We start from the raw sequence: 25,391 nt of genomic DNA on the forward strand, positions 1-25,391 counted from the left end.
TATACTATGACATTTATCGCATTTTTTCCGACATACTGTACTATGACTTTTTTTCGACTTTTTTCGACATACTATACTATGACTTTTTTTTTACTTTTTTCGACATACTATACTGTGACTTTTTTAGCATTTTTTTCAACATACTGCACTATGACTTTTATCGACATACTGTACTATGACTTTTTACGATATACTATACTAGTGCGTCAAACGCCCTGGCCCTGCACTCCCACAATATAAAAATACTATGATTATTTTTGACATACTATACTATGACTTATTTTTGACTTTTTTCAACATACTATACTATGATTTTTTTCAACATGCTATACTATGACTTTTTTATTTCATACTATACTAACAAATACGATACAAATACAGTATTTCGACATACTGTACTATGACTTTTATTGACTTTTTTCGACATATTGTACTATGACTTTTTTCGACATACTATACTATGACTTTTTTTCGACTTTTTTTCGACTTTTTTCGACATACTATACTATGACTTTTTTTTTACTTTTTTCGACATACTATACTGTGATTTTTTTGCATTTTTTTCAACATACTGCACTATGACTTTTATCGACATACTGTACTATGACATTTTACGACATACTATACTAGTGCGTCAAACGCCCTGGCCCTGCACTCCCACGATATAAAAATACTATGATTATTTTTGACATACTATACTATGACATTTTTTCAACATACTATACTATGAAATTTTTTCAACATACTATACTATGACTTTTTTCGACATACTGTACTATGACTTTTTTATCGACGTACTATACTGTGACGTTTTTATGACCTTTTCAACATATGCTATGAAGGCTGTGGCTAAGGTGGAAAAGTCTACCAATACTATACTATGACTTTTTACAAAAATATCAGTCAATACATGGATGCAATATTTTATCTTAATGCATAATAAACAAGATAATAACTCTTAATTTGTATGTTTTTAGGTTCTTTGCCTTCACTAACTGCCGGGACAACCAGGTGCCTTTCCTGTGCAATGACATCACAGGTGTCTGTGATGACAAGCCGTCTATCTTGCCGTGTGATTGGGAATCTGACGAGGGTGGCTCCCCTCCTCCGGATTACAACTCTGCTTTTCTATACCCCTCCCTCTAGCATGTGTTCCTGAACCGATTTACACATGGTATATATTTTCTTGCTCATAATATTTAGTCAACTGAAACATAATCTGCTTTTCAACTTCAATCCTCTACCTCATTATAATATCTGCATGTATTCATCTGTCCTCCTTTTCCTCCTTCAGCCAAATTCAGAGATAATTTCTCTAGATTTAACACAAAACATCCCTTTGTTTTTATTCAGTTCCCAAAACCATATGCTTACATAAGACTTACCAAGTATTATCTTGCATTACAACACACAACCCCTTCCAAGAGCAGCTAAGTATTACCTGATAGTACTTATCATATGCAGTTATGCAGAATGTATTTACTGACCTACAACTATTAGAGCTTATTGTATTGGTACCTCATGTGCTGAGCTTTGTGAAAAGGAACACTGCTGTATGAAATAATAGTTCCTTCTACACAGCTACTATATGCTGGAAAGAAAGTTATTATATACCGAATTATAGTATGTGTTAGACAGGATGTCTCAGTCTGTATTTATTGTAATGCTGTAATCATTTCATGGATGAGGCTGCATCTCACTGTGAATGTTAATATCCACTCAGTTTAATTTTGGTTATAAGGTTATAATGTTCAGTTTTACTGAAACAAACTTAAAAAGGTGATGATTTGTCCACCCCAATAGTATCAATGGAGGTGGAGGTCTCAGTAATACAAACTACAGTCTGCAAAATCACCATAGAGTTGAATAATTTCTCTAAAACAGCTTCAACAAAAACATTGTAAGCCTCATAAACATAGCATGAATTTCAGGGCTGCTATATTAGACTGCACTGCATAAATAATGAGGTGGCAACTGATTGGATATTTAATTCTATATTAAATTATCCTTCGATATAGAATCAAGTCAAATTATTCAGATTTGACAAAAACGTATAACATATACACTTCATCAGGCAGTTTTTTGCTATACAGGTGCTGGTCATATAATTAGAATATCATGAAAAAGTTGATTTATTTCAGTAATTCCATTCAAAAAGTGAAACTTGTATAATGTATACATTCATTCCACACAGACTGATATATTTCAAGTGTTTATTTCTTTTACTTTTGATGATTAGAACTGACAACTAATGAAAACCCCAAATTCAGTATCTCAGAAAATTTGAATATTGTGAAAAGGTTCAATATTGAAGACACCTGGTGCCACACTCTAATCAGCTAATTAACTCAAAACACCTGCAAAGGCCTTTAAATGGTCTCTCAGTCTAGTTCTGGAGGCTACACAATCATGGGGAAGACTGCTGACTTGACAGCTGTCCAAAAGATGACCATTGACACCTTGGACAAGGAGGGCAAGACACAAAAGGTCATTGCTAAAGAGGCTGGCTGTTCACAGAGCTCTGTGTCCAAGCACATTAATAGAGAGGCGAAGGGAAGGAAAAGATGTGGTAGAAAAAAGTGTACAAGCAATAGGGATAACTGCACCCTGGAGAGGATTGTGGAACAAAACCCAATCAAAAATGTGGGGGAGATTCACAAAGAGTGGACTGCAGCTGGAGTCAGTGCTTCAAGAACCACCACGCACAGATATATGCAAGACATGGGTTTCAGCTGTCGCATTCCTTGTGTCAAGCCACTCCTGAACAAGACACAGCGTCAGAAGCATCTCGCCTGGGCTAAAGACAAAAAGGACTGGACTGCTGCTGAGTGGTCCAAAGTTATGTTCTCTGATGAAAGTACATTTTGTATTTCCTTTGGAAATCAAGGTCCCCGAGTCTGGAGGAAGAGAGGAGAGGCACAGAATCCACGTTGCTTGAAGTCCAGTGTAAAGTTTCCACAGTCAGTGATGGTTTGGGGTGCCATATCATCTGCTGGTGTTGGTCGACTGTGTTTTCTGAGGTCCAGGGTCAACGCAGCCGTCTACCAGGAAGTTTTAGAGCACTTCATGCTTCCTGCTGCTGACCAACTTTATAGAGATGCAGATTTCATTTTCCAACAGGACTTGGCACCTGCACACAGTGCCAAAGCTACCAGTACCTGGTTTAAGGACCATGGTATCCCTGTTCTTAATTGGCCAGCAAACTCGCCTGACCTTAACCCTATAGAAAATCTATGGGGTATTGTGAAGAGGAAGATGCGACGCGCCAGACCAACAATGCAGAAGAGCTGAAGGCCACTATCAGAGCAACCTGGGCTCTCATAACACCTGAGCAGTGCCACAGACTGATCAACTCCATGCCACGCTGCAGTAATTCAGGCAAAAGCAGCCCCAACTAAGTATTGAGTGCTGTACATGCTCATACTTTTCATGTTCATACTTTTCAGTTGGCCAACATTTCTAAAAATCCTTTTTTTGTATTGGTTTTAAGTAATATTCTAATTTTCTGAGATACTGAATTTGGGGTTTTCATTATTTTTCAGTTATCATCAAAAGAAATAAACACTTGTAATATCAGTCTGTGTGGAATGAATGTATACATTATACAAGTTTCACTTTTTGAATGGAATTACTGAAATAAATCAACTTTTTCATGATATTCTAATTATGACCAGCACCTGTATATTATTTACAAAAATATTGAATGTACTATGATTAATATAATTAAATGTTTTTCCTTAATGATGAAATGATTAGTCCATAGATAGAAAATTTACTATTTTAACAACCAATTTGAAAACATTTTTCAAGCAAAAATACCAAACATTTCCTAGTTCCAGCTTCTCAATTGTGAGATTTGTTGCATTTCTGTCTTACGTGACACTAAATTGATTTCTGGGTTTTTCGACTGTTAACAGATGAAACAAGACATTTGAAGATATTTCTGACAAAATATAGACCGAATGATTAATCACAAGATAAATCATTTAAAACAATTAGTTGCAACCCTATAAAACATAAAATCAACAGATACATCCACTACAATATTGGCATCTAACCCACTTCATAAACATCTGCTTCCTGACAGTGTTAACATGCAATCTGTCTGGATAGTGAAAACACCATTGAACTGCATTTACATGTTTTTTAGATAAGGTATCCAGATATAGATTGCATGTTAACCCCATTCAAATGCAGTCCAAGTGCCACAGTGACAAGTAGGTGAGAATGTTATATACAGTTAAGGATGATAAAGCCATCTCACTATGTAATAAGTGAGCAATGACTACATTTAAAGATTTCTAGTACAAAACAATGTTTCTGCAGTCTTGGTAAAGTGTTTTCTATTTGCTTGTATTTTCCATGGAAAGAGGATTAATCATTGAAGAATTGTTAATTTAGTAAAATCCTTCCCATATGTTGACAGTGTTTTTATAAACTTGTTTTAAAATATTTCATTTAGAAAAGCTGTAATGTACCCAATTGCAAGACAAGACAAGACCCTGCATGTATCAGTTTTGGTATTCTTTATTAAAATACTGCTGTACACACAAATATTGCAAAATTTGAGACAATGAACACAAGAGGGGCATAAAACATACTATGATGGTGAATGTTGGTATGTTGATGTGGGGGAGGAGAAGAAGGTCATCACTAATTTTAACTGGAGTGTTTGTGTTGTGATGTGGAAGTTAGTGATATGAGCACTGACATTGTGTGGACCGATTTAGGTGGTGTGTGTGTGTGTGTTTTTTTTCCCCTAATGCACCACATTCACCAAATATGTTTTAGTCTGTTCATTTCACTGAAACGGAGGAAGTAGTACATGATCCAACACAGCCAGCTCCCTGCAGGTTGGTTACCCTCAAGTACAGACCACTTCCATGACAACTTATGTTTACGTAAAAGCCAAAACACTGTTCCTGTTTACACCATCCACCTTAATTTGTCTCTTATCTGACAGTGTGCTTCATACATGAGACCCTGTTTTTCTACAGTCTTACGTATGTACACGCTTGTCAAAAGCTACGGAGAACTAGGCTAAGGCAGAGAAATCAAGAACAGTGGTTAGAGCTTGGATTGATCTCTTTATCTGGGTGAAGCAGGTTTGCACCAAATTTATTTTTAAGAGATTCAAATCATCAACGGAATATGAACCGTACTTTAGGGCAACATGAAATCCCTCACAGCGTGATCTCCACAGTGCCGCTTACTTCCTAAAACCTCCACCTGAAGACGGCCCACCCACTCCACTGTAGCCCATCTGACTAGACAGGGGGCGACCAATGACAGCCAAACACATTCAATCATTGGGCCCCACCAGCTGTTAGTCATCCTGAGAGAAATCCAAGCCATCCGAGTAAATGCTGGAGACTGCTTTGTCTCCAGCACGTTTGTATTTCATGATCTTTAAAAGTCAAATAAAACAAGACAAAAAAAAACTTGTGGTGCCTTGTTTCTCCTTCGCCATCCATCCCTTCCCCTTTCCCAAAACCCCTGCTGGATTTGGTCCACAGAATAATAAAGTTGAATTGAGGGAAAAATGAATTTCCCTCCCAGTTCCCATCATGCATTCCTGCACAATGTCTGGCAAAGAGAAAAACTAGCTAGAAAAATCACAAAAAGTGTCACTTTTTTCTCAAATGTAGAGGGACCAAGACCCCCAAGGGGAAGGGAAGATTGGGATAAAAGCAGGAAGAAGAGGGGAGAGTAAGAGAGAGACAAAGAAAGGGGAGGTTGGTGGAGGAGGACAGGTGGGGGACAAAATAAGGACATTCCACAAAGAGGCAGCTGTGGCTCCACCTCAACAAGAAGCCCCACCTAAGGGCTACGACCAAGTGCTGGACAGCCAAACAAAAATGATCCATCCTTAAGCAGTTCATGTCACGATAGCGTCCAATAACCAAAGGTGGTTGCTGCATATGTAACAAACACCTGTTAGACAGCATCCGGAGAAGACACGCCTTCCTCAGTGCCAACAAAAAAAACATGTTTTCCCCTCCAAATTCCAGTCCATGATAGCCCACCCATCCACACATATGAGCAGGATGTTCCACAATCTCCTGAACTAAAATGTCAGAAATCCATTGATCATTCTAGTTTAAACACCCCCCCAAGTGGTTTGTCCTTTCTGAAGGGGAACCAACAACCAAGGCAAAGGTGGGCTGGCCCATTTTATGAAACAGGTGCCATCCTGCACCAATGCAAGCCTCGAGTGGTGTATCCCGTCTCCTAGTGCGTCAGAATGAAGGGGTGTGGTCTCTAGCCGGGAGAGAGACGTAGGAAATAGAAAGCTGGATTTTCTTTTTGTTGTTTGCTTGTTTGTTTTAACTCTTAGTCTGCTCTGGTATTTATGTCTGTGTGTGACTTCAGCTCTCTGTACACCCTGTAGGGCACTCACACATATTGATAAAAATAACAAAAATTAACAAAAAAATTAAAATCTTAGTGCATCCTCCTCACAAAAATAAACCCCAAGTGTAGAAATAAACAATAAAAGCCAGAAAAAAGTTCCAAACCACATGGTTTGTTTCTTGTTTTGTTCCCCAAATCTAAAAAAATGTCATCATACTCGTTCGTCACAGGTTCCGTTTTTGTCCATTAACATTATTGTCCTTTTGTTTTACGATTTTCAGCTGCGGGGTTTAGGAAAACTAAAAAAAATACACTTTAGAAAAAGCCTTCCAGGTGGACACGGTCAGTGTATGTGACTGAGGTTCACGAAGCCCTGCCCCGCTGCCTTTGCCATGCTGATGTTATCTCCATGAGCCTGGTCCTCTGCTGTAGTGCAATAGTGTGCTCCAGGTACGGACAGTACCATCCTGGGCCCAAAGAGGGCGCTACAGAGAGCCGGAGGCTGCAGCCTGCAGCTCCTGGAAGGTACTGTCGAAGCAGCGCTTCAGGTCCGAGTAGGTCACAACCAGGACGCTTTTCTCATCCCGAGACACCAGGCTGATCTTCTCAGGAACGCCCGCGTCCAGCTGCGTCAACACAGGAAGATACAAATTGACATTTGGATTTAAATATTTTTAAGGATTTTAAGTAGAACTGCAACCATTAGTTGATAAGCCAATTAGTCAATTGTCAAAAATCATTTTGCAACTATTTTTAATTGAATCAATTAAAGTCATTTAAAAAAATCACACTGAGCTTTAGGAAATTGTGATTTTTCAGTATTTAATGACATTCTTGGACCAAACGATTAATCAACATTTAGCAGATTATTCAATGATGAAAAACAATTGTTCGTCAAAGCGATAATGGATAACTTCTGTATACCCAGATGATCTTACAAATCTAAGATAAGCTATGTAGATTCGTTATTGCTTGTAGAGTCATGTAAAGGCTTGTGAAGTATAGAAGGTCACAGCTTTAACGGTCTCCAGAGTTAAAAGAGGAACAACAGAAGTGAGAAAAGAAAAAAATGTGTCAAATATGCTAGGGCTGCTTAAGGATGTTGGTTAAATTTGGAATTTAAGATATGGCTTGTTTGTATAATTCATAGTTCAGTAACATTCTGAGCTTTCTGTTGGTTTTAATTATTAGCAAAATGCTGCCGTTTAACGCAAAATTCTAAACAATTTTTTGGTAGCTCTGGAAAGCTGCTCCTACCCATGACCAGCTGCGAACCAAATACCAAATAGAAGTACCAGATAGAAGTAGGCCAATTATAGACCTACATTTACTCTCTGTTCTGCAATTGGTTGGTAAATGCGTGCACGTTTGACTAATTCATAGGCATAAACAGTTGATTAAATAGACAACTTATCAAATGTCCGCGTAAATAAAAAAGAAGAGAAGAAAGCTCACTGACTTTGTTGAGACAGGAGACGATGTGACTGAGGTCGATCCATGGCGTCCCAGCTTCTGTCACCTGGTGAAACAGGTGATCCCGGAAAAGCTTCAACAGGTAGCGGTCGCCTGTCTCCGACCACGTTGGGTCCTTCTGAAACCTGATTTACATAACACAAGGTTACAGAGTAGTAACAGAACCACAAATCACCCATACAAGTGCATCTTTGTACAAGTGCTACTTACTCTGGCCGCTCGTTGATGGTGCCCAGTTTGGCCAACAGCCGGAAGAGACGACCATTTTGCACCTCCTGCAAATAAATGATGACTGACATCAACCAACTTTTTATTTTTATTTTATTTTTTTTATTTTAATTAATTAATTATTTATTTATTTTTTATTTATATATATATATATATATATATATATATATATATATATATATATATATATACACATACACACACACACACACACACCTTTATTGGACAGTCAGTAGTGAAGAGGTAGGCAGGAAACAAGGGGAGAGAGAAGGGTATGCCATGATGCAACATGTCCTAGACCAGAATCTGACCGTGGATGTTGCAGTTATGTGGCATGTGCCATATAACAAACATCTTTTATGTTAAAGGCAGAAGCATATGTGACAATTCCTCCTTAAAATGGACCCCTTTAAAATAACAAGACTACTCATCCCTGCAGGGAAACACTGTCAGAAACGTAAACCTCTGTCACTTGACCATTTTCTCGCAGGTTCCAGAAGACACTTCCTCCTTACTGAAAGTCAACCAGAAACTGCATTTTACAACCTGCATTTTCTTTTGAATACATCTATTATTGTGTGCAATCTCATCTGATTATTATTGGAAATCCAAAACAATATTCACAAGCTCTAAAATCACTGATGAATTCAAAAAGCTCCTTAACATCAAAAGCAACTGTGAACAGATGTCAGCTAACTTATTTGAATGTTTAGCTGCAGTCATATTATAAAATATGAGCAACTCCAGATGAAAATGTCTGTTTTTGACTCCATATCAGATTACCGTCAACAAGTTGTAGCTCACCTTTCACCTTTGCAGATATAATTTACTCCTGCCTCTCCCTTTTCTTCCTCCTCTCTGCCTGTCTCACCCTGTCAAACGATTTCTGCACTGTTGGACAAAGTGAAAATTATTGAAAACCAATCCACCGATTATGTTGGCATCCTCCAACACTAGTTGCTCTAGAATTACTTGTGTGGAAACAAGTTCATCAAAATTGGATATCTAACGACAATTTAAGATCTTACTTTTCAGTACAGATGGTGTCTTTTTGGAGCCAACATGGCTGTTACAACTGCATCCCGTGATCCTTTGCTGCCTGTCAATCCCCTCTCACTCTCTTTTTTCCCCCCTTTCCTGTTTCTGTACTGCATCTAATTAAAGTGCATAAGAAAGCCCAAGAAAAAAATAATCTAAAAATAAAAATAAAACATTAGCTGTTTTATGACTGTCGTGACTCCAAGTTTCTGCTCATTGATCTGCTCTTGTTACAACGAAACAAGAAGACACAGGAGTTGACTGAACAGTGTGAAAGTTCTACTTTTGTTTCTACCTTCAGATATCTGGATGTCAAGAAACAGCCAGAATAGGTATGTGTGGAGACTTCCCTGCTCTATCTGAGCTGAAACTGATTATTTAACTGGATGTCCGTGATCTACTTAGTTAAAGCATCTAGCACTGACAGTCCATAGCTGTGTGGGATAATCTATTTTTTTTAATGTGGACAGCAATGACAGCTTTGCAGGTGGTGCATGTCTTTTATTATTCTTGCTCAAATTTATTTGTTTGTAAAAGTCAAAAGCAGGGCTCAGGACCATTTCTTGAGACAGTGCGAGTACGGAGTTCCGAGTACAGCGGAGGACTAATCCTTTTACAACTACTCGCACATGTGCGACCTGCAAATTTGAAAACTTTTTCTTTTTTTTATTTCATGTTGAAAAACAAGGAGAGAGTCTGCAAGAGTTGGTCAATGTGTGTGAGAGTTAGGGTCCGTGAGCGATTAGTCAACTGTGTGGGTAACACATGCTTCAAAATCATGATGTTGCAGTCCATAATCCATTTATAAGTGGTAGGGGTGGTACGGTTCACAAAATCCACGATTCGGTTCATATCACGGTCACGGTTTTCAGTTCTGTACGGTTCTTATTTCTTCTTTTAATCTTCAACACTCCAGAAATATACTTCAGCATATGATATATAGCTAAAATTAGCATATTGAATGCATTTTGCACAATATATGCACACAGTGGCAGTTCTATTATTTTATTTCCACTGTCATCATAGGTAACATACTGTCTATGGTCCGTGAGCGTGTGTGTGGTGCGGTTCGGATGTTTTTTCATGAACCGTACCACCCTTAATAAGTGGTGATCAGCAGCTGAAGTTCATCCATTTTGTTTGCTAAAGACTGTACATTGCAGCAGATCACAGGCAGGTTTGGCTACCCTATTTTTCTAGTACAGTCTGGCATTTTCTTGTTCTAATCATTAGTTGTTTTCTGAACTTATGTTGCCAATATCTTGTGAGACCTGCTGGACATCTAACAAAGGCAGAAACAGAAATCATTTGCAATTAGGAGGTAAAAACTAACACAAACTACTTTGTTTAGTGATTGCGTACAGAGTCGGGAGGAAAGGGGAAGTTAGGGAATAAACGAGAAGAAAGATGAGGTGATGGTCTGTTGTTTCACACATTTTAATTTCTATCACAGCTTAGACTAAATTCAAGACAAGACTGCAAAGCCTACAATGTACTGTACAACATCCTGTGTGCACACAACTTCCCTCTTAGCTGACTAAACCAAAGGACTATTTCCAGCCACCACCCGAGAATACTCACACACGATTTCTGCTCTATGTCTTGTGACATACAAACTCTGTGTTTTTTTAAAGTATTGCTGAACAAAAATGCAGAGTCCTTCACATACCTTGGCCAGGTCCTCCTCAATAACATCATTTCTCATCTGCGATGCATCCAGTTGTGTGTAGAATCGAGCTCCAATCATTGGCATAATGTCATTGACGCTGCGCAGACGAGACTGTTCAGTCAGCAGATACCTGCACAGACACAAAAACATCAGTTTGCCTTCAGGTGAGGCTGGATCATAGGTGTAATTTACAGGGGGGGGTTACAGGGGGCCAGTGCCCACCCCAAAAACCCATTATAGTTTCCTTTACATAAATAAAGACATTTGCACCATAAATTGATGCAGAAAAGGCACAAATTGTTGCAGAAAAAAATTCACCAGATTGCAGAAAATGAAGTGTTTGACGCACTGTTCAAAAGTGGAGCTCTCAACCCCCCCCCAATGTTGAACCCAAAGTTAGGCCCTTAAGCTGGATACCGCCTCTTCCACGAGGAAACACTGCTAAAACTTGACAGGTTATATTTTTAACTGGCAGTTTCAGACTCATTTTAATGGATCAACTATAAACTAATGAAGTTTGACACCTAAAATCCTTTCAAACATATACTGTATGTTAACAGCATTGCTAGTGTAAAACCTGAACTTAGCAGGTATGCCTACTTCATTTAAAAGAGCAATGTTACTGGCCAACCAGATTCAAGCTTGTTACACCTAGCATTGACAGATTTTGGATGACTGGGTGGCTATAAATTATGCACAACCAAATCAGGTCTAAACTCAACCAACCCAAATCTAAGAAGTACAGTGAATTAATCAAACCACCTTTAGAGGTCGTATAAGCACAGTGATCAGAAGTTTAGGTGTAAAAGCTTAAATATATTAGTGTTGTCAAGACAAAAATGTCAATTTTTAGCTCCTCTACAGTACTTGAGACCCTTCGCACACCCTGAAATGTGCACGGACATTTCCTGCATGCCAACTTCACCTCAGGACCTAACAACACTCCATGGAAAATTATGGAATGCTGTGGTGTGACTGCAAGCAGAGACATTGCAGGGATAAGTACTGTTGGGCTGTCATTTCCCCCCCATCTATTCTGGCATTGCCATGGCAAGTGTGAAGAGGTGCGAGGCAAAAAAGTTCCTGAATGTGGCTGCATGTGTAAATAGTGAAAATCACTAGCAGTGCCTGAAAGGTTATCCCAGTAATTTACTTGAAACTATGTGTGAAAGAGGCTTAGAAGTGCTGAGTCAAAGGCAATTGGATTTACAATTTAAATTTATTTATTTAATAAATAATTTGCCTTGGACTTCGCACTTCTAGATAAAATCACTACTGCTGATGCAATGACCATCATGAACTACACAACTGATGAGGGTGTATGACAACATAATTAATCTGAGTTCCAGGAAATAGACATTGATATACAGTATTTGTGACAGTATATAGTCACATACTGTATATCAATAACGGTCTGAAAATAAACTAAATAATATAACCTGTATCCTAAGCCACAGTATTTCTGAAACCGCATATTGATTCTTTGATTATAATTTGACGGTTAATGCTGTTGATTTATGGCAATATTTGTTATAAAACTGGTGATTTGTACTGCATCTTACACATTTATTAAATGATATCCTGGGCTGTCATGCGAGAGTGAAACAATGGGATAATTTGTGGCAAAGTTACAGCATTACTGCCATGCAAACATGGGACTACGTCTTGTGACCTGAGGAAAATTAATCAAGTTGCTTGTTGCCAACAGGTGAGGAAGTGAACTGATGCGTTCGATCATGTGGATATGGGGAGGTTAACAGATCTTTCCTGTTAACATGCTACATATACAAGGACATTGTCCGAAACCTGAGCTGACTAAAGCCAGGTAGTAGGCATAAACTTTTTAGTCCAACTTTAAATCAGGACAAGTCTCGATACAAAAATTGTACAGGCTGTGTCTGAAATGGATAGGGCTGTGACGGTACAGATTGTTTCTTCACCGCGGTGAAGTTATTGTGAAATAATTCACAATAATCGGACACACAAAAGAAATCCTCCATATATTTAATGGACTGTCCATCCTCTTGTGTAAAGCTGAAGTTTTTTTTACTCCATAATCTCTTGAATATAGGATAGACGACAGTCGATGAGGATAACTAAACAATGATTGTTTTCATTATATTTCATATCACATAACATCTGTCCTGTAACTTTCACCAGCAAAAAAAATTTAAATAAAAAAAAAAAGAATGCGGTGATGATGTCATCACAGCTGTAGAGTCACGTCACCGCTGGTATGGTGATGCAGTTATCGTCACAGCCCTAGAACTAGATAACACATTCTGATTCATGCTGCACCCCCTCCCTTTCTTACAGAATGAGGTTCTTGAGGTCTGAAGAGTAGTTGATAGATACCAGCTCCATGGCCTTCTGCAGGTTCTCCCTTTGAATACCAGCCAGGGAGTTACATGCCAACGCCAGCACCACCTTGCCCAGCGACACTAGGTCTGCTTGCTATAACAAAAACACATCACAGAAATGCATATATCAATGATATAAAGTCTGATTTTGAAAAGTGCTTTAACCACACATGCTGAAGTTAAGTACATTACATGTCATTTAGCTGACGCTTTTATCCAAAGCGACTTACAATTGCTATATATCAGAGGTCAATCACCTCTGGAGCAACTAGGGGTTAAGTATCTTGCTCAGGGACACATTGGTGGATGTATCGCAGTGGGAATCGAACCCAGATATAAGGTTGGCTAACGTTAGCTAATCTCCCTCTTCTTATGTCACGTCTGATGAACAATAAATTACGGGAGTGAGAAACACAAGGCATTGTGAGCTAACGTTACGTACCGAGTAACATTAGTACAGGGGGGGGAGTGACAGGCTGCGGCTGGAAAAAGGATGGGAAATAGTTTCAACATGACTTTAAAATCGACATCCACCGAGCCAAAATGCTTATGTTATCAATAGTCAGCTCGTTCTGGTTTCCTAACTACATCGCAAGTTAAAAAGGAGCTTAGCCAGGAGCTTCATGGAGACAGCTAAAGACTACGTTAGCTGTCCTACAGCTTTCAGAGCTGGCTTCGACTTTATATTACCTTATAACAGCTGTATTCTCAGTAACGTGACAATCTGCAAGAAACAGGTTGCTTTTAAATCACTAAAATAGTAGTGACAGCACGGTTTGGCTTAGTTGTCAATGCCGTTAGCATCGTCGCTAACACTTTTGTTAGTGTTACTTAGTTTATGACAATTCGTTTCGGCTGACCGAGCAACGTTAGCCTTTACAACAGAGTCGCTTCAATACACTTGTTAGATAATGTTTCATTACAGAGTTTTCCATTTTGTGTTTGTCGCTGTGTGCATGGTGGAAAATAATGTAAACAGAGAGTGGCGTGCCAAAAATGCAATGCGCCATGATATAGATCCCCTTCAAGGACAGGCTGATGTTGGAAGTCCCTCTAGTGGACAGAACGTGTAACAACAACCACATGCTTATAGTGGCATTGACAATGCATAAGCCTTAGTAGTGTAGTACATATTTATAACAAGCTGCATATGAGCATTAAAGGGGTGATAGAAAGATTATATAGGGTATTTCACACTGTTCCTTAAGGTCTCCTAATAGGGTACGCAACATTGGTTGGGCTGAAAATTGCCCGATTGCTATTTTATGGGCCCTTAACTACCCTGTGAATATGGCCCCATTTGTAACAAGAGCTTTTTTTCCAAATATGGTATGCTCATGAATATTTAGATGAGCTGCGCTCTGACTGGTTTGAGCGAACCACATACAAACACACTGGAGACGAGACATCAGGTCTCATATTTCAGACACTGCAAAGTTATACATTGTCTACTATTTCGTTATTAAATTCACTTCTGAGACTTTCATGCGAGAAATCAACTATATAAAACTGATGGCTAATTGCAAATTTGGTAAGACATGTCGGACTTTAGGAGCTCCACAGTCTGACGAGAAAGCGGCAACCTCCATACCCAGTAAAAGTCACTGTTTCTCGGTTAGTGGACTACCGGGGCTCCGCGGAGCTGGCCGGTTGCGTATATTTAGGTTGAGTATATTTACAGTTTGAATTTCATCACACCACTTATACTATAGCTACCTCAAGGTCTTATAAAGCTAACAATTGTGTCTGAGTTCAATTTAATGCATTTTTGTGAATTTCAGAGGTCTAGAAGGAGGCTAGCTAGCTCTCATTGATAGAGCTCTATCAATGAGACCCGCGGACAAGAGGCGTTTATTTCCCCAATAATTTTTTTAAATAACTCAACACACATCCATTATAAGATTAACTGGAACCTGTGGTAAGAGATTGCGGGCGTAACAAGCTCGCTGACCACACACACACACACACACACACACACACACACACACACACACACACTTTAGCAAGAAGAGGGAAGCTGCAGGCCCTGGAGCTCTGTCAGGGCAGCGGCGCTTGGTAGTCCACTAACCCAGAAACGGTGACTTTGTGCAGGTATGGAACACCGTGGGCTGCCAGCCGTGACAGAGCTCCATCTAGCTCACAGCAGGCCGGGGTCTGTGAAGGAATACAAGCCGGGCGGCGAGGCAGCAACCCAGGCAGCACAGGCCGCTGAATTCCGACACACAGTCGGACAAAATTTGCAATTAGCCATACATTTTCGTAAAACGGCCCATATTTGACTTCTACATAGTTCATTTCTCGCATAAAAAAGTCTCAGATGTGAATTTAGTGGTCTGCGCGACCTATTCAGAAGACTACCTGATCTCAGATCAGTGGTGTAGCCTATGTAAATGTTGGGGCGTGACAAAGATAGAGACTAGAGCCAAATGAGGAGGAGCTCGTTGAGATCTACCGTTTTCAGAGGCAGTTTCAAATTGTGAGATTTACAGAGGAAAGAGGTGTCAATGGGATTTTGAGGTTCTATGTATGTCCTATTTACCCACCAAACAGTCGTTATTCAACTATGACAAGGTAAAATCGGTTTTGCATTCTATCACCCCTTTAAATATTTGAACATAAAAAATTACAAATAGAATTTGAATGGTATTATAGAGGAAGACTGACAGCTCTAATATATATATATATATATATATATATATATATATATATATATATATATATATATATATATATATATTCATGTGTAATTGACCACAAACTATATCATGGAAAGTACCTGGTACTGTGGCATTAGGGCAAGATGATTGGTCTGACTGTTGTCAAAAGTTAAGACATCAAACACCCCAACACAGTTCACCCGTAACCTGCAGAGATAAGAGACCATTATCATCAATAGTTTATGTGCATGTCTGAGTGTATTGAGTGCGCACAACCACATGGTTGTGGAAAAAAGGAAGCATCAATTGAAAATACTCTTCCGCTTGTAATGTATTTACAGTTAACATCTACACCTTCTGAGCTGGAAATTAAAATTCATGCTGTTCATTACACTATTTATGTTATGAGCTATAATCAACAACATTCATCTACCCATGCTGAATGATAATGTGTGTGTGTGTGTGTGTGTGTGTGTGTGTGTGAGAGAGAGAGAGAGGACTGTTGGAACAAAATCCAAAAGTCAAATATAAATAATAAATCAAATAAAATCAATACTAATCGAATGCTGAAATTACTATTCTAATGTGATTTTTTTATAAATATGTTGGCCAACGTTAGCTAATATCCCTCTTCTCACCTTGGCCTACCCACATGTGAAAACGAAATGCTTTTGTCACGTCTGATGAACAATACGTTGGCGGGAGTGAGAAACACAAGGTGTTGTGAGGTCTTAACATCACGGAGCACGTAACGTTAGTACAGGGAGAGTGACAGGCTGCGGCTGGAAATCGGAAGAAGGATGGGAAATAGTTTTAACATGACTTTTAAATCAACATCCACTGAGCCAAAATGCTTATGTTATCATTAGTTAGCTCATTCTTGTTTTCTAACTGCATCGCGAGTTATAGGAGCTTCATGGAGACAGCTAAAGTTAATGTTAGCTGCGCTACAGCTGTCAGAGTAGCTTCGACTTCATATATTACCTTCTAATAGCTGTATTCTCAGTAACGTGACAATCTGCAAGAAACAGGTTGCTTTTAAATCACTAAAATAGTAGTGACAGCACCGTTTGGCTTATGAAATCCGAAAGGTATTATAGAGGAAGAATGACAGCTCTAGTGTGTGTGGATGTGGGGGTACCTGGTCTTGCCAGTAATAACAATCTTGCTGGGGTCCATGACACGGCAGGCCAATCCGGCAGTGTGGATGGTGCGCAGGGCCGAGCTGAGCTGGACAATGTAGGCCCATATCAGAGACTCTGGGAGCAGACCTGCATGCTGCCGTGGCGGTGGGGGTTCATGTTGTCCTACACACGGAGACATGCTTTATCACACAAACGCAGCCTGACGTGTTAGACATTACTCATGAACTAAACCATCAACTTCCCTCGAAATTTTATCTTCAAGATAAACCGTCTCTCACGGCTGTGACGTCAGTTAGACATGTCAACTCCAGTCAATCTAACCCAATCATTTCTCTAACCTAAGTCACGCCTAACCTAATCTGCTGATTGTTCTCTAGAAGGTCAAAACAGTAAAAAGAAAATACCCATCATAATTTCCTAAAGCCCAAGGTGACATCTTGAAATTAATCATTTTGTCTGACCAACAGTCCAAAACCCAAAGATATCCAATTTACAATTATATTAAAAGTGAAATCCTCACAGTTGAGTATATGGACCTTAGAGCTGTTTGACATTATTAAAAATGTAAAACAATTAAATGATTGAAATATGTAATTTATATTATAATAATTGCTGATTCATTTTTTGTCAATTGTTTTAGCTCTAGGATGAACAAAACAATTAGGAAATTCAACTCACTTTTTCCAGAACTTATGTTTATCAGTTCAGAACTTTGTATTGCTTGTAATTTTCTATAACTCTTACCCAAAACACTCAGGTGACATGTGGCGAGTATCAGGGTGTGTACTACACAACAAACACCACAATTTCACACTGACAACGCTGTGATGGCCAATATGTTTCCCTAAAGAAATTAATTTGCACTAAATGATCCAGTGCTTTTGAGGTATTTTTTTGTATGTGTGCAATGCTATACAACTCACTTATTGTGATTTGTTATCAGGGTTTGCTACTGACTAGACAAAGCCCAGGGTCTGGATGGTTTTGCTTCCTCTGTCTAGATTCCTGTAGGTAGGCCTGACAGCACCTGCCCTAGGATCAGTTTCAGCCACAGTTTCCTCCAAGTTCCCACATCTCTCTCGCACAGATACACACATGCCAACTGTCAAACTAGGACATTTCACAGACTCCTAACACATGAATCTTTTTGAAGCTTCAAGACATCTACAAGAGTAGTTTTAGACCTTTAAACTTCTTGGGGAAATGTTTTTTTTTTTTTTATTAAGTAAAGTGGTTTTGTATATACAGTCCAAGCCATGAAACACCGGATGAGAGCACAACTGCAAGCAATGCAAACCTGAAAATGCACACCCAAATAGACACAGGGTTGATGACCTCATTAGCAAACAAGTAAAACAAACTCAAAATGTGTGAAACAGAAGGGTGCAAATGGGCGTAGAGGTGATGCTTCAGTGCGAGTGCGGGAAGACCAACTCACCCCACTTCCTCTTGGTAAAATACGAGTCTGCTGCTGGGTCATTAAAGTGTCTGCTGAACATGGTTTCTGCACCCGCATGGAAGTCATATGAGAACACCAACGCTAGGACAAAAAGATGGAAACGAAACAGTCTATACATACTTGTATTCAAAATATTATTGACACTTTGTCCTGCATTGTACTCCCTAACGTGTTTGTCTTTCCCATCAAATGGGAGAATAAAGTACAATATCTAGTTTCTTTCAGCCAGCTGGGTACTTAATCACTTCTGCTAACTTCTGAAAGCTAAGAAAGCAAAAATTTGGTGAAAATGTACCATTAAATAGAGCTTGAAGGCAAGATTAAACCATTCCACCTTATATTTTAGCATTTTTAGTTGAATGCCAAGAACGGTAAATGTAAAACAATTATTACAATTGTGAAGCAGGTTAGGTCTGGATCATGTAAAAATGTACCATATCAAGAGACACAAACATGAAATTAAATTTGCAAACAAGTACTGTACATACAAATTGCTTATACACAATACACACTCACAGTGGTCTCCAAAGGCCTTCGTGGTGAAGACCTCCCTCAGTGTTACAGAGTTTGAGTGCTGAATCTTCTTCCACATGTCCACCAGCATCATGCACTTGGTGTTAACAAGGCGGAAACCTGGACACATAAAGATACACAACAGACATACAGGCAATTAGAAATTAATAAAATATATCTTCCACTATCACAGCATCCTATGCCACCTTTAAATATGATAACAGCAGTGACAACACATGAATTTCATGTTTATTCTAATGCAAGTAAGGGCTCATCACACGTCCTGCACTGCTCAACAAAAGTTACTATTAATAACTTAAATCTTAACTTTTATGCACAACAGCAATGCATTATTTTCCCTGTAAAAGGGAAAGCCAATGGGGTTTTCTTCCTGACAATAAAAAAAAAAAGAAAAAAGATAAGGGCTTATCTATTTCTTTTATTAAAACAAGTTAACATTATATCAAATCTGATAACTACTTACTTTCAATGCCGTTTTAGTTGCTCAAGCTATATTTCTGAAAATATCCATCAATGTGGTTGAAAAGGGCTAATTTAAGAATGATTACTTCACTAGAATCACTAAAACTTAATTTAAAAAGAAAAATGTTGGGTATACTTTGAAAGCAAGTAATTATCTATGCCAGCAAGTTGCTTTTATACTTATTAAATAGTTAATAATAGGGAATACTTCACCCTCAAAATGACCATTTGTATATCAATTACTCAGAGTGTTGCCTTAAAATTATAAAGAAAACTTATTGTCACATGCCTCTACGGTGAACTCAGAATCAAAAAACGGGGAAAAGTCTTGATGCATTAAAGTAATAGGGGTCCACGATTAACAACAGCAAAACTACATTAAACATCAGTTTACAAACTCACAACTCGTGCAGTAACTGTCTACAAATCTTCTGCTACTCATCTGAGAAGCGTGTGCAGGCCACTAATCGTCTGTGCAAGTGTGGATAAGTAGTGTGCATGCGCAAGCTGGAGACTATGTGGAAGGGTTGTAAACAGTAATGTGTATGGGAAGTACAGAGCATACGACTGGCTAAACTAGACTTGAATAATACTGCATGAGTTGTGTGAGAGCTTGTAAACGGATGTTTTTATATAGTTTTGCTGTTGTTAAACATGGGACCCTATTACTTCAATGCCTCAAGACTTCTCAATTTTTTTATTTTCCGTTCACCGTGAAGGCATGAGACAATAACTACATTTTATTCATGAATTCATTTTGAGGGTGAAAAACGTTGGTATTTCGCGTATTGGGTTAGGGTTAGGGGGTTAGTCTGTGAGAGCCGTGTGAAGGAAATCCCAGCCTGCTGGTTTTATTTTTTTTTTTCTCAGTGTTTCGAGTACAGCCCCTTTAAGAGTCAATACACAATTACATAATTTGTCACACTGGCTATTTTGTTGTGGGATATCTGTGTTATGATTCTTTGGAAGACAATTTCTTATCGCCACAATAATTACCGTGTATCCTCCTTAGGCAGTAAGGCAGGTCATCCTTGCTGTTGACCGCCTTGTAGCAGGAGGTAATGTAGCTGAAGTTGCTGGTCTTCTGCATGCGGTTTGGTGGGGGGAGGGGCTCAAGGGGGAAGAGGCTGTGGTAGCTGTCCACCTCAGATGGTACATCTGCCAAAGACAAATGTAGTTTCAGAAGAAGGAAAAAAATGTGCGCACAAAAACACAATCAAAAATGGATCCAACAACTTTAAGTAGACTATGGCATAGCCCATATGAACAATTACTTGTACATTTTCACAAAATTCACAATTTTAGCCCTTTTTTGCATGCCTGGCAACAGACAAAAAAAACTGGAAGCAAAACCCCTAAAAACCAAAAACATTTCAACACACTTACACAATAACATGAGGAAATTTGTTTAAGTAAGCAATGCCGGTTTGTTATCTTGTAAACCAACAATAGCATCAAAATGGTCCTTTGTTCAATACATAGCACACTTTTCCTAAACTGTAAAAAAAAAAAAATAATAATAATAATTTGCAATGGTTATTATACAATTAATAACAACCCCTTGTTGTGATAACAGAGTAGACCCTTTACCTGGGTTCTCTGAATGGTCAATCTGGGCCATGGTTATCAGATGTCTGTTTATCAACTCCTGGAGGACAAATAAGAGGACATCACATCAGACACTACCAAGACAAGGGAGATTGTTAGTGGGAAAAAAAAAGTTGGGGGGGGGGGGAATACCTGTCGAAGTTCATCAGCCATGAAGAAGGACGGGGCGTTGGCTTTTGGCTGCATGTAAGCCACATGGGGCGCAGTGGGAGGATAGATATGGTAGGTAGGAAACACCTGTGAAGAAACCAATAAACACAGCTTCCTATTTATTGAGAAATAAAAACCAGTGGGATGTTATTTTTTTTCAGCTCATAGCTATGCAAATGAATGTGATGGAACAAAACTCTTATTATGATTTTAATTAAGTGTTAAGAAGGTTACACAATGCCACCTGTACCCAAATTATACCCCCTTATTGGCCACATTGAGTGTGGTTTTCTTAAGATTGTGGAGTGTCTGCATCAAAAAAGTACAGCTCACAGACTGAAGTGTAGGGTAATGTGCAGGAATTTAGGAGTCAAAGCTTTTGCTTCTCAAAAGCACCTAAGATCAGAGCAAGATTTAAATGTAGTCAGATTTAAATGCAGTTTCCTTGTTTACAATGCATTTCTACAAATGTGATGAATTATGTGATGTTGCTTTTTTTTGTATGTTTGGTTAGGATTTTAAAAGTATTCTACAGTATTCCCAGCTTTAGTCTGCAATTATTTCCAAACTAAAATAAAGAGTAGCACAGTTTGCAGCACATACCATCCCAGCCATTGGTGCTGGGGTGTTGTCTGTGTAGAAGTAGGTGGTCCCCCCTACAGTCTCTTTCTGGATTATGTGAGTACCCTGGTCAGCTGCAGTGGTGGGCACCATATAGTTGGCAGGGTTTGGGGTGTGACTGCGGCGACGAGGAGCAGGTGAGGTGTGCGGTGTGATTTTTGGGGAGTGGAGAGGAGAAGATCCGGCAGACAGAGACATGCCTAAAATTGGAGACAAAGAGAGTCTGCTTTTGTTTCATCAGTAGCACGTGGTGCTGTCCACTAGAAGGAATTTCCAAACTTGCTGAACTATACAATTTTAAAGCTAAAGATGGAAAACAAAACTGAGCCATGTAGAATGTAGAGCAAAGCAGATATTACAGGGTGATTTCTTTGTTGGTGATGCTCCCAAAAACTCACCAGGAGCAAGTGCAGCAGCTGTTGAGCTGCTAAGGCCAGGATGTGGGAAGAGAGGCGAGGGGAATGCCTGGACAGTGGACTGAGCCATGGTGGCCATTCGTGGAGCTCCCTTAGGGATGAACTCACTTGCTGTAGGGTTTGGAGTCTGGTAGCACAAAAAACATGTAAGAGTTACATGAAATCTACCACTCCTGTTAGAAGCAATAAAGACAAAGATGGAAATTAAACGTATCCTAGTTAAGTCTCAAGTACATGTCTTGGACGGGATGCTTGTGTGTTCACCTTTCTCCTTTGGGAAATGCTAAGAGCACCAAAATCACTGAACAGTGAAGATGTCGGGGAGTTCACTGGATCTGTGGAGACCAAAGAGTGTAAGGAGTTGAGCAGTGGCACTTTCAATAGTCAATAGATGAGTACTGAACACATCTCAACAGAGCACTCTAACAGTCTTACCATGAGTGCTGTGGCTAAAGTTTTTGGCACCATCGTTGAGAAGACTGGGAGAGCTGCTGCTGGTAGTCATTCGCTAGAGAGGACAGCATCAAGAACAGATGTGTTACAGAAGGTACTCTAATGTGCATTTTATCAATAAATTAGCACCAAATATTAGTGTGTTATGATAAAATGTGTGTATTTAATTAAAACATTGTAACTAGCTATATAGTAAATAACTACATACATGCAAAGGATTTCAATAACTAATGTCGTGCCTCAGTTTATTTGAGGACCTTAAACAGCAATGTGACCACACTAACATCAACTTTCAAAGCACTTTTTGCCACACTGAATGTTAACACTAACTATATATCTACAGCTTCCCTTTACCTGCATCATTGAGTATTTAGACTCTGCTGGGCTTCCAAACCCATTGACCCCAATAAAGCTGCTGCTGAAGTACGAGTTTGTGAGATTGGCATCGCTCAGGGTTGCGCCCTCCATCCCTGGGACTGTGGATGACAGAAACTAAAGTTTAGCAAATACAAACTGCAGCAAGATATAAAATAGCCAATTCTGTGATTTAACAGAGACCAGAAGGTAAAGAATGCATGTTAATGTCAGCACTACCGCGTGTTTACTAAGACAAAAAAATCACAGATCCAATTAAAAAGCATGTAAACAGTTCTACAACTGCTGCAGAATGAGCCACTACTAATGTCAACCACAGGCAATATCCACTAGCTAGTATCATCTAATAATAAACGTTTAAGTAACAATGGTTACAGGTTAAAGATGACGTAGTTAGCGTTTGAGTTGCATGTCAATTTGAGTAAACGTTACTTGTCGTTTGTTTACGTTGGGGGGGGGGGAAACACACGCTACGCTAATGCCGCGTTCTATTTACCTTAGAACTCGGAGCTGGGAATGACGTCAAACCCGAGTTGAATGCATTCCGTTTAAAAAGTCGGATTTTCATTGTTTTCATTAGCTCTAGCCCGGTTAGCTATTGTCAGCAATACAAGTTGATAACAACGCATTACGCCGTTTTTTGTGCATGCAAATAGCGTAACAACATGTCCACAGATAGAAGTTGAACATGCCTGTGTGAACGATTGATTTTGTGACACAAATAAGACAGAAGTGCTTATAACTTTGTTACTGCAGCTTTTCACAACTGTTGATACAGGGGGCAGCCATGTTGGATTCTGAACTCGGGCTACTGCGAGGTTGTACGAGTTCCGAGCTCGTAAATCCGAGGTCAGGGGGCGTGTTTACGATTTTGACCTCGTTAAAACCGAGTTGCGAGGTAAATAGAACGCGGCATAAATAAATGCCCCGTGAACAACTAGCGTGGCTAACGTTACGCTAATGTTAGCAAACATTAAACTTAAGCTACATCTTAACAGTAACACTACAATACACATGAACAAAATTTAACTTGAGAAAAACTAACGGCACTAGTACTAAAATTGATAACGCCTACCTGAAGGCAAAGCCAAACACATTAAAGTTAGTTAAAGCGGCCAATTTAACGCTAATTTAGCTAACGCTAGCTGGCTAATAGCTAGCTACACTAGCTAGTGTGTCGCGGATTGTGCCCACTCACAGCTGTCATACAAAACAGCAGGCCTCCTCCGTGTGAGCTGCAACAGCATGGCTAATGTTATATATTGTTACAAAACATAACAATACAACCTGAAGACAAAGCTAACGTTATTCACAGGACAGCTAAAGAGCACGTGTTTGCTGGCTGCATACTGATGGCTTTAGACAATGTTTGGCAGGTAAATGTAACGTTAACCCACGTTGTTCAGGGGTGAAGAGGCCTCACTGAATCCTCGGACTAAATTTTAACAAAGCCCAACAAGGCCCAAAAGTAAAGTCACAGTCGGCCACCTCGTATAAGGCCTTGCCTTACTGCAATTGTTACTCACTGGTTAATAGCTGCCCCTCCAGAGACGTGCCTGCAGGGCCCAATGTTTCGCTTTTCTTGGACACACCAGTCCCCCCGCCACCCTGGCAGGCCGCCGCGGAGCTGCCAAGGGAATACACCGCTGGCGTCCCGCCACCCCCAGCCATGGACAACGGGACGGGGCTACCGCCGCCGTGCAGCGACAGGCTTCCCATGGACGGATCGTCATGCAGGAACTGACACTCGTCTCCATAAAAGCAGGTTTTGTCTTTCGCGTAATATCGGCAAAACTTCACCTTCACATTGGGTATCCCGGCACCCCCGAGCGAAGCAGCTGAAGCTGGGAGTCCACTGTTCATGGCACCGCTGCTGCCGCCACCGCTGCTGCCGGAAGACACTCAAACATAGAGAGACGCAAATAGCTAGCGAGCTAGCCAGCTAGCCTGCAAACAGTTTTCCCTTAAAGGAACGGATTTAAATCACTTCAGCTGGTGAAGAACATTTAAAACGCTACAGTACTCACATTATAAGGCTAAGATGCATTTTGGTTTGAGATAATTCTCTGCATGCGTGAAAGCCTGGTCGTCAGTGTTGTCGCTATCCATGCAGCTGCCTTCTTCTCAGAGTAGCCTGTTGTTGTTTTTTGCTCGCAGTCAGGCTGCTCTGCTAGGGACCAGCTAGCATAGCTTTGCATTGTGGGTACCGCGTTTGGCAACGTTTACTAGCTGCTGCAAATGCAAGCCGCACTGAGATATTGTGAATGCAAACGAATGTTGCTGAATGGTAGAGGTCTTTTTAACCAAGTTTGCAGGATAAATGCTCTTCTGTGCTTTCATGGGTTAAAATGATTAGTTGTAGTAACCGAAGCAGATTATGATTATTGCT

General features: G+C 39.7%; 2 protein-coding genes across 6 annotated transcripts in view; one reads left to right on the plus strand and one right to left on the minus strand.

The window, feature by feature from the left end:
• Window positions 1–6,509, plus strand: part of flt1 (fms related receptor tyrosine kinase 1) — a 57,989-nt gene extending 51,480 nt beyond the window's left edge. Inside the window, exon 30 of the mRNA XM_078280194.1 lies at window positions 978–6,509. Within this exon, the coding sequence (XP_078136320.1) occupies window positions 978–1,146 (169 nt within the window). The 3' untranslated portion in view covers window positions 1,147–6,509. The remainder of the gene's footprint in view (window positions 1–977) is intronic.
• pan3 (poly(A) specific ribonuclease subunit PAN3) lies at window positions 4,512–25,189 on the minus strand. Of its 5 annotated transcripts, none has more exons than XM_078280198.1 (19): window positions 25,030–25,184; window positions 24,529–24,887; window positions 22,982–23,103; window positions 22,610–22,682; window positions 22,439–22,509; window positions 22,157–22,301; window positions 21,741–21,958; window positions 21,120–21,224; window positions 20,970–21,027; window positions 20,376–20,537; window positions 18,900–19,016; window positions 18,363–18,464; window positions 16,921–17,086; window positions 15,899–15,986; window positions 13,077–13,216; window positions 10,763–10,892; window positions 8,038–8,102; window positions 7,814–7,952; window positions 4,512–6,980 (listed from the first exon to the last, which is right to left on the minus strand). In XM_078280198.1, the coding sequence occupies exons 1-19, from the start codon at window positions 25,047–25,049 to the stop codon at window positions 6,840–6,842; spliced, it is 2,421 nt and encodes an 806-aa protein (XP_078136324.1). In that variant the 5' UTR covers window positions 25,050–25,184; the 3' UTR covers window positions 4,512–6,839. The 5 variants fall into 5 exon arrangements, 4 of the variants coding, with proteins under 4 accessions (XP_078136324.1, XP_078136323.1, XP_078136325.1 ...); XM_078280197.1 differs by having other exon boundaries at window positions 24,529–24,890; XM_078280199.1 differs by lacking the exon at window positions 24,529–24,887 and having other exon boundaries at window positions 25,030–25,181.
• Between the last annotated feature and the right edge of the window lie 202 nt (window positions 25,190–25,391).

The sequence above is a fragment of the Sander vitreus genome, chromosome 22 (assembly GCF_031162955.1).
Source record: "Sander vitreus isolate 19-12246 chromosome 22, sanVit1, whole genome shotgun sequence".
NCBI lineage: Eukaryota > Metazoa > Chordata > Actinopteri > Perciformes > Percidae > Sander > Sander vitreus.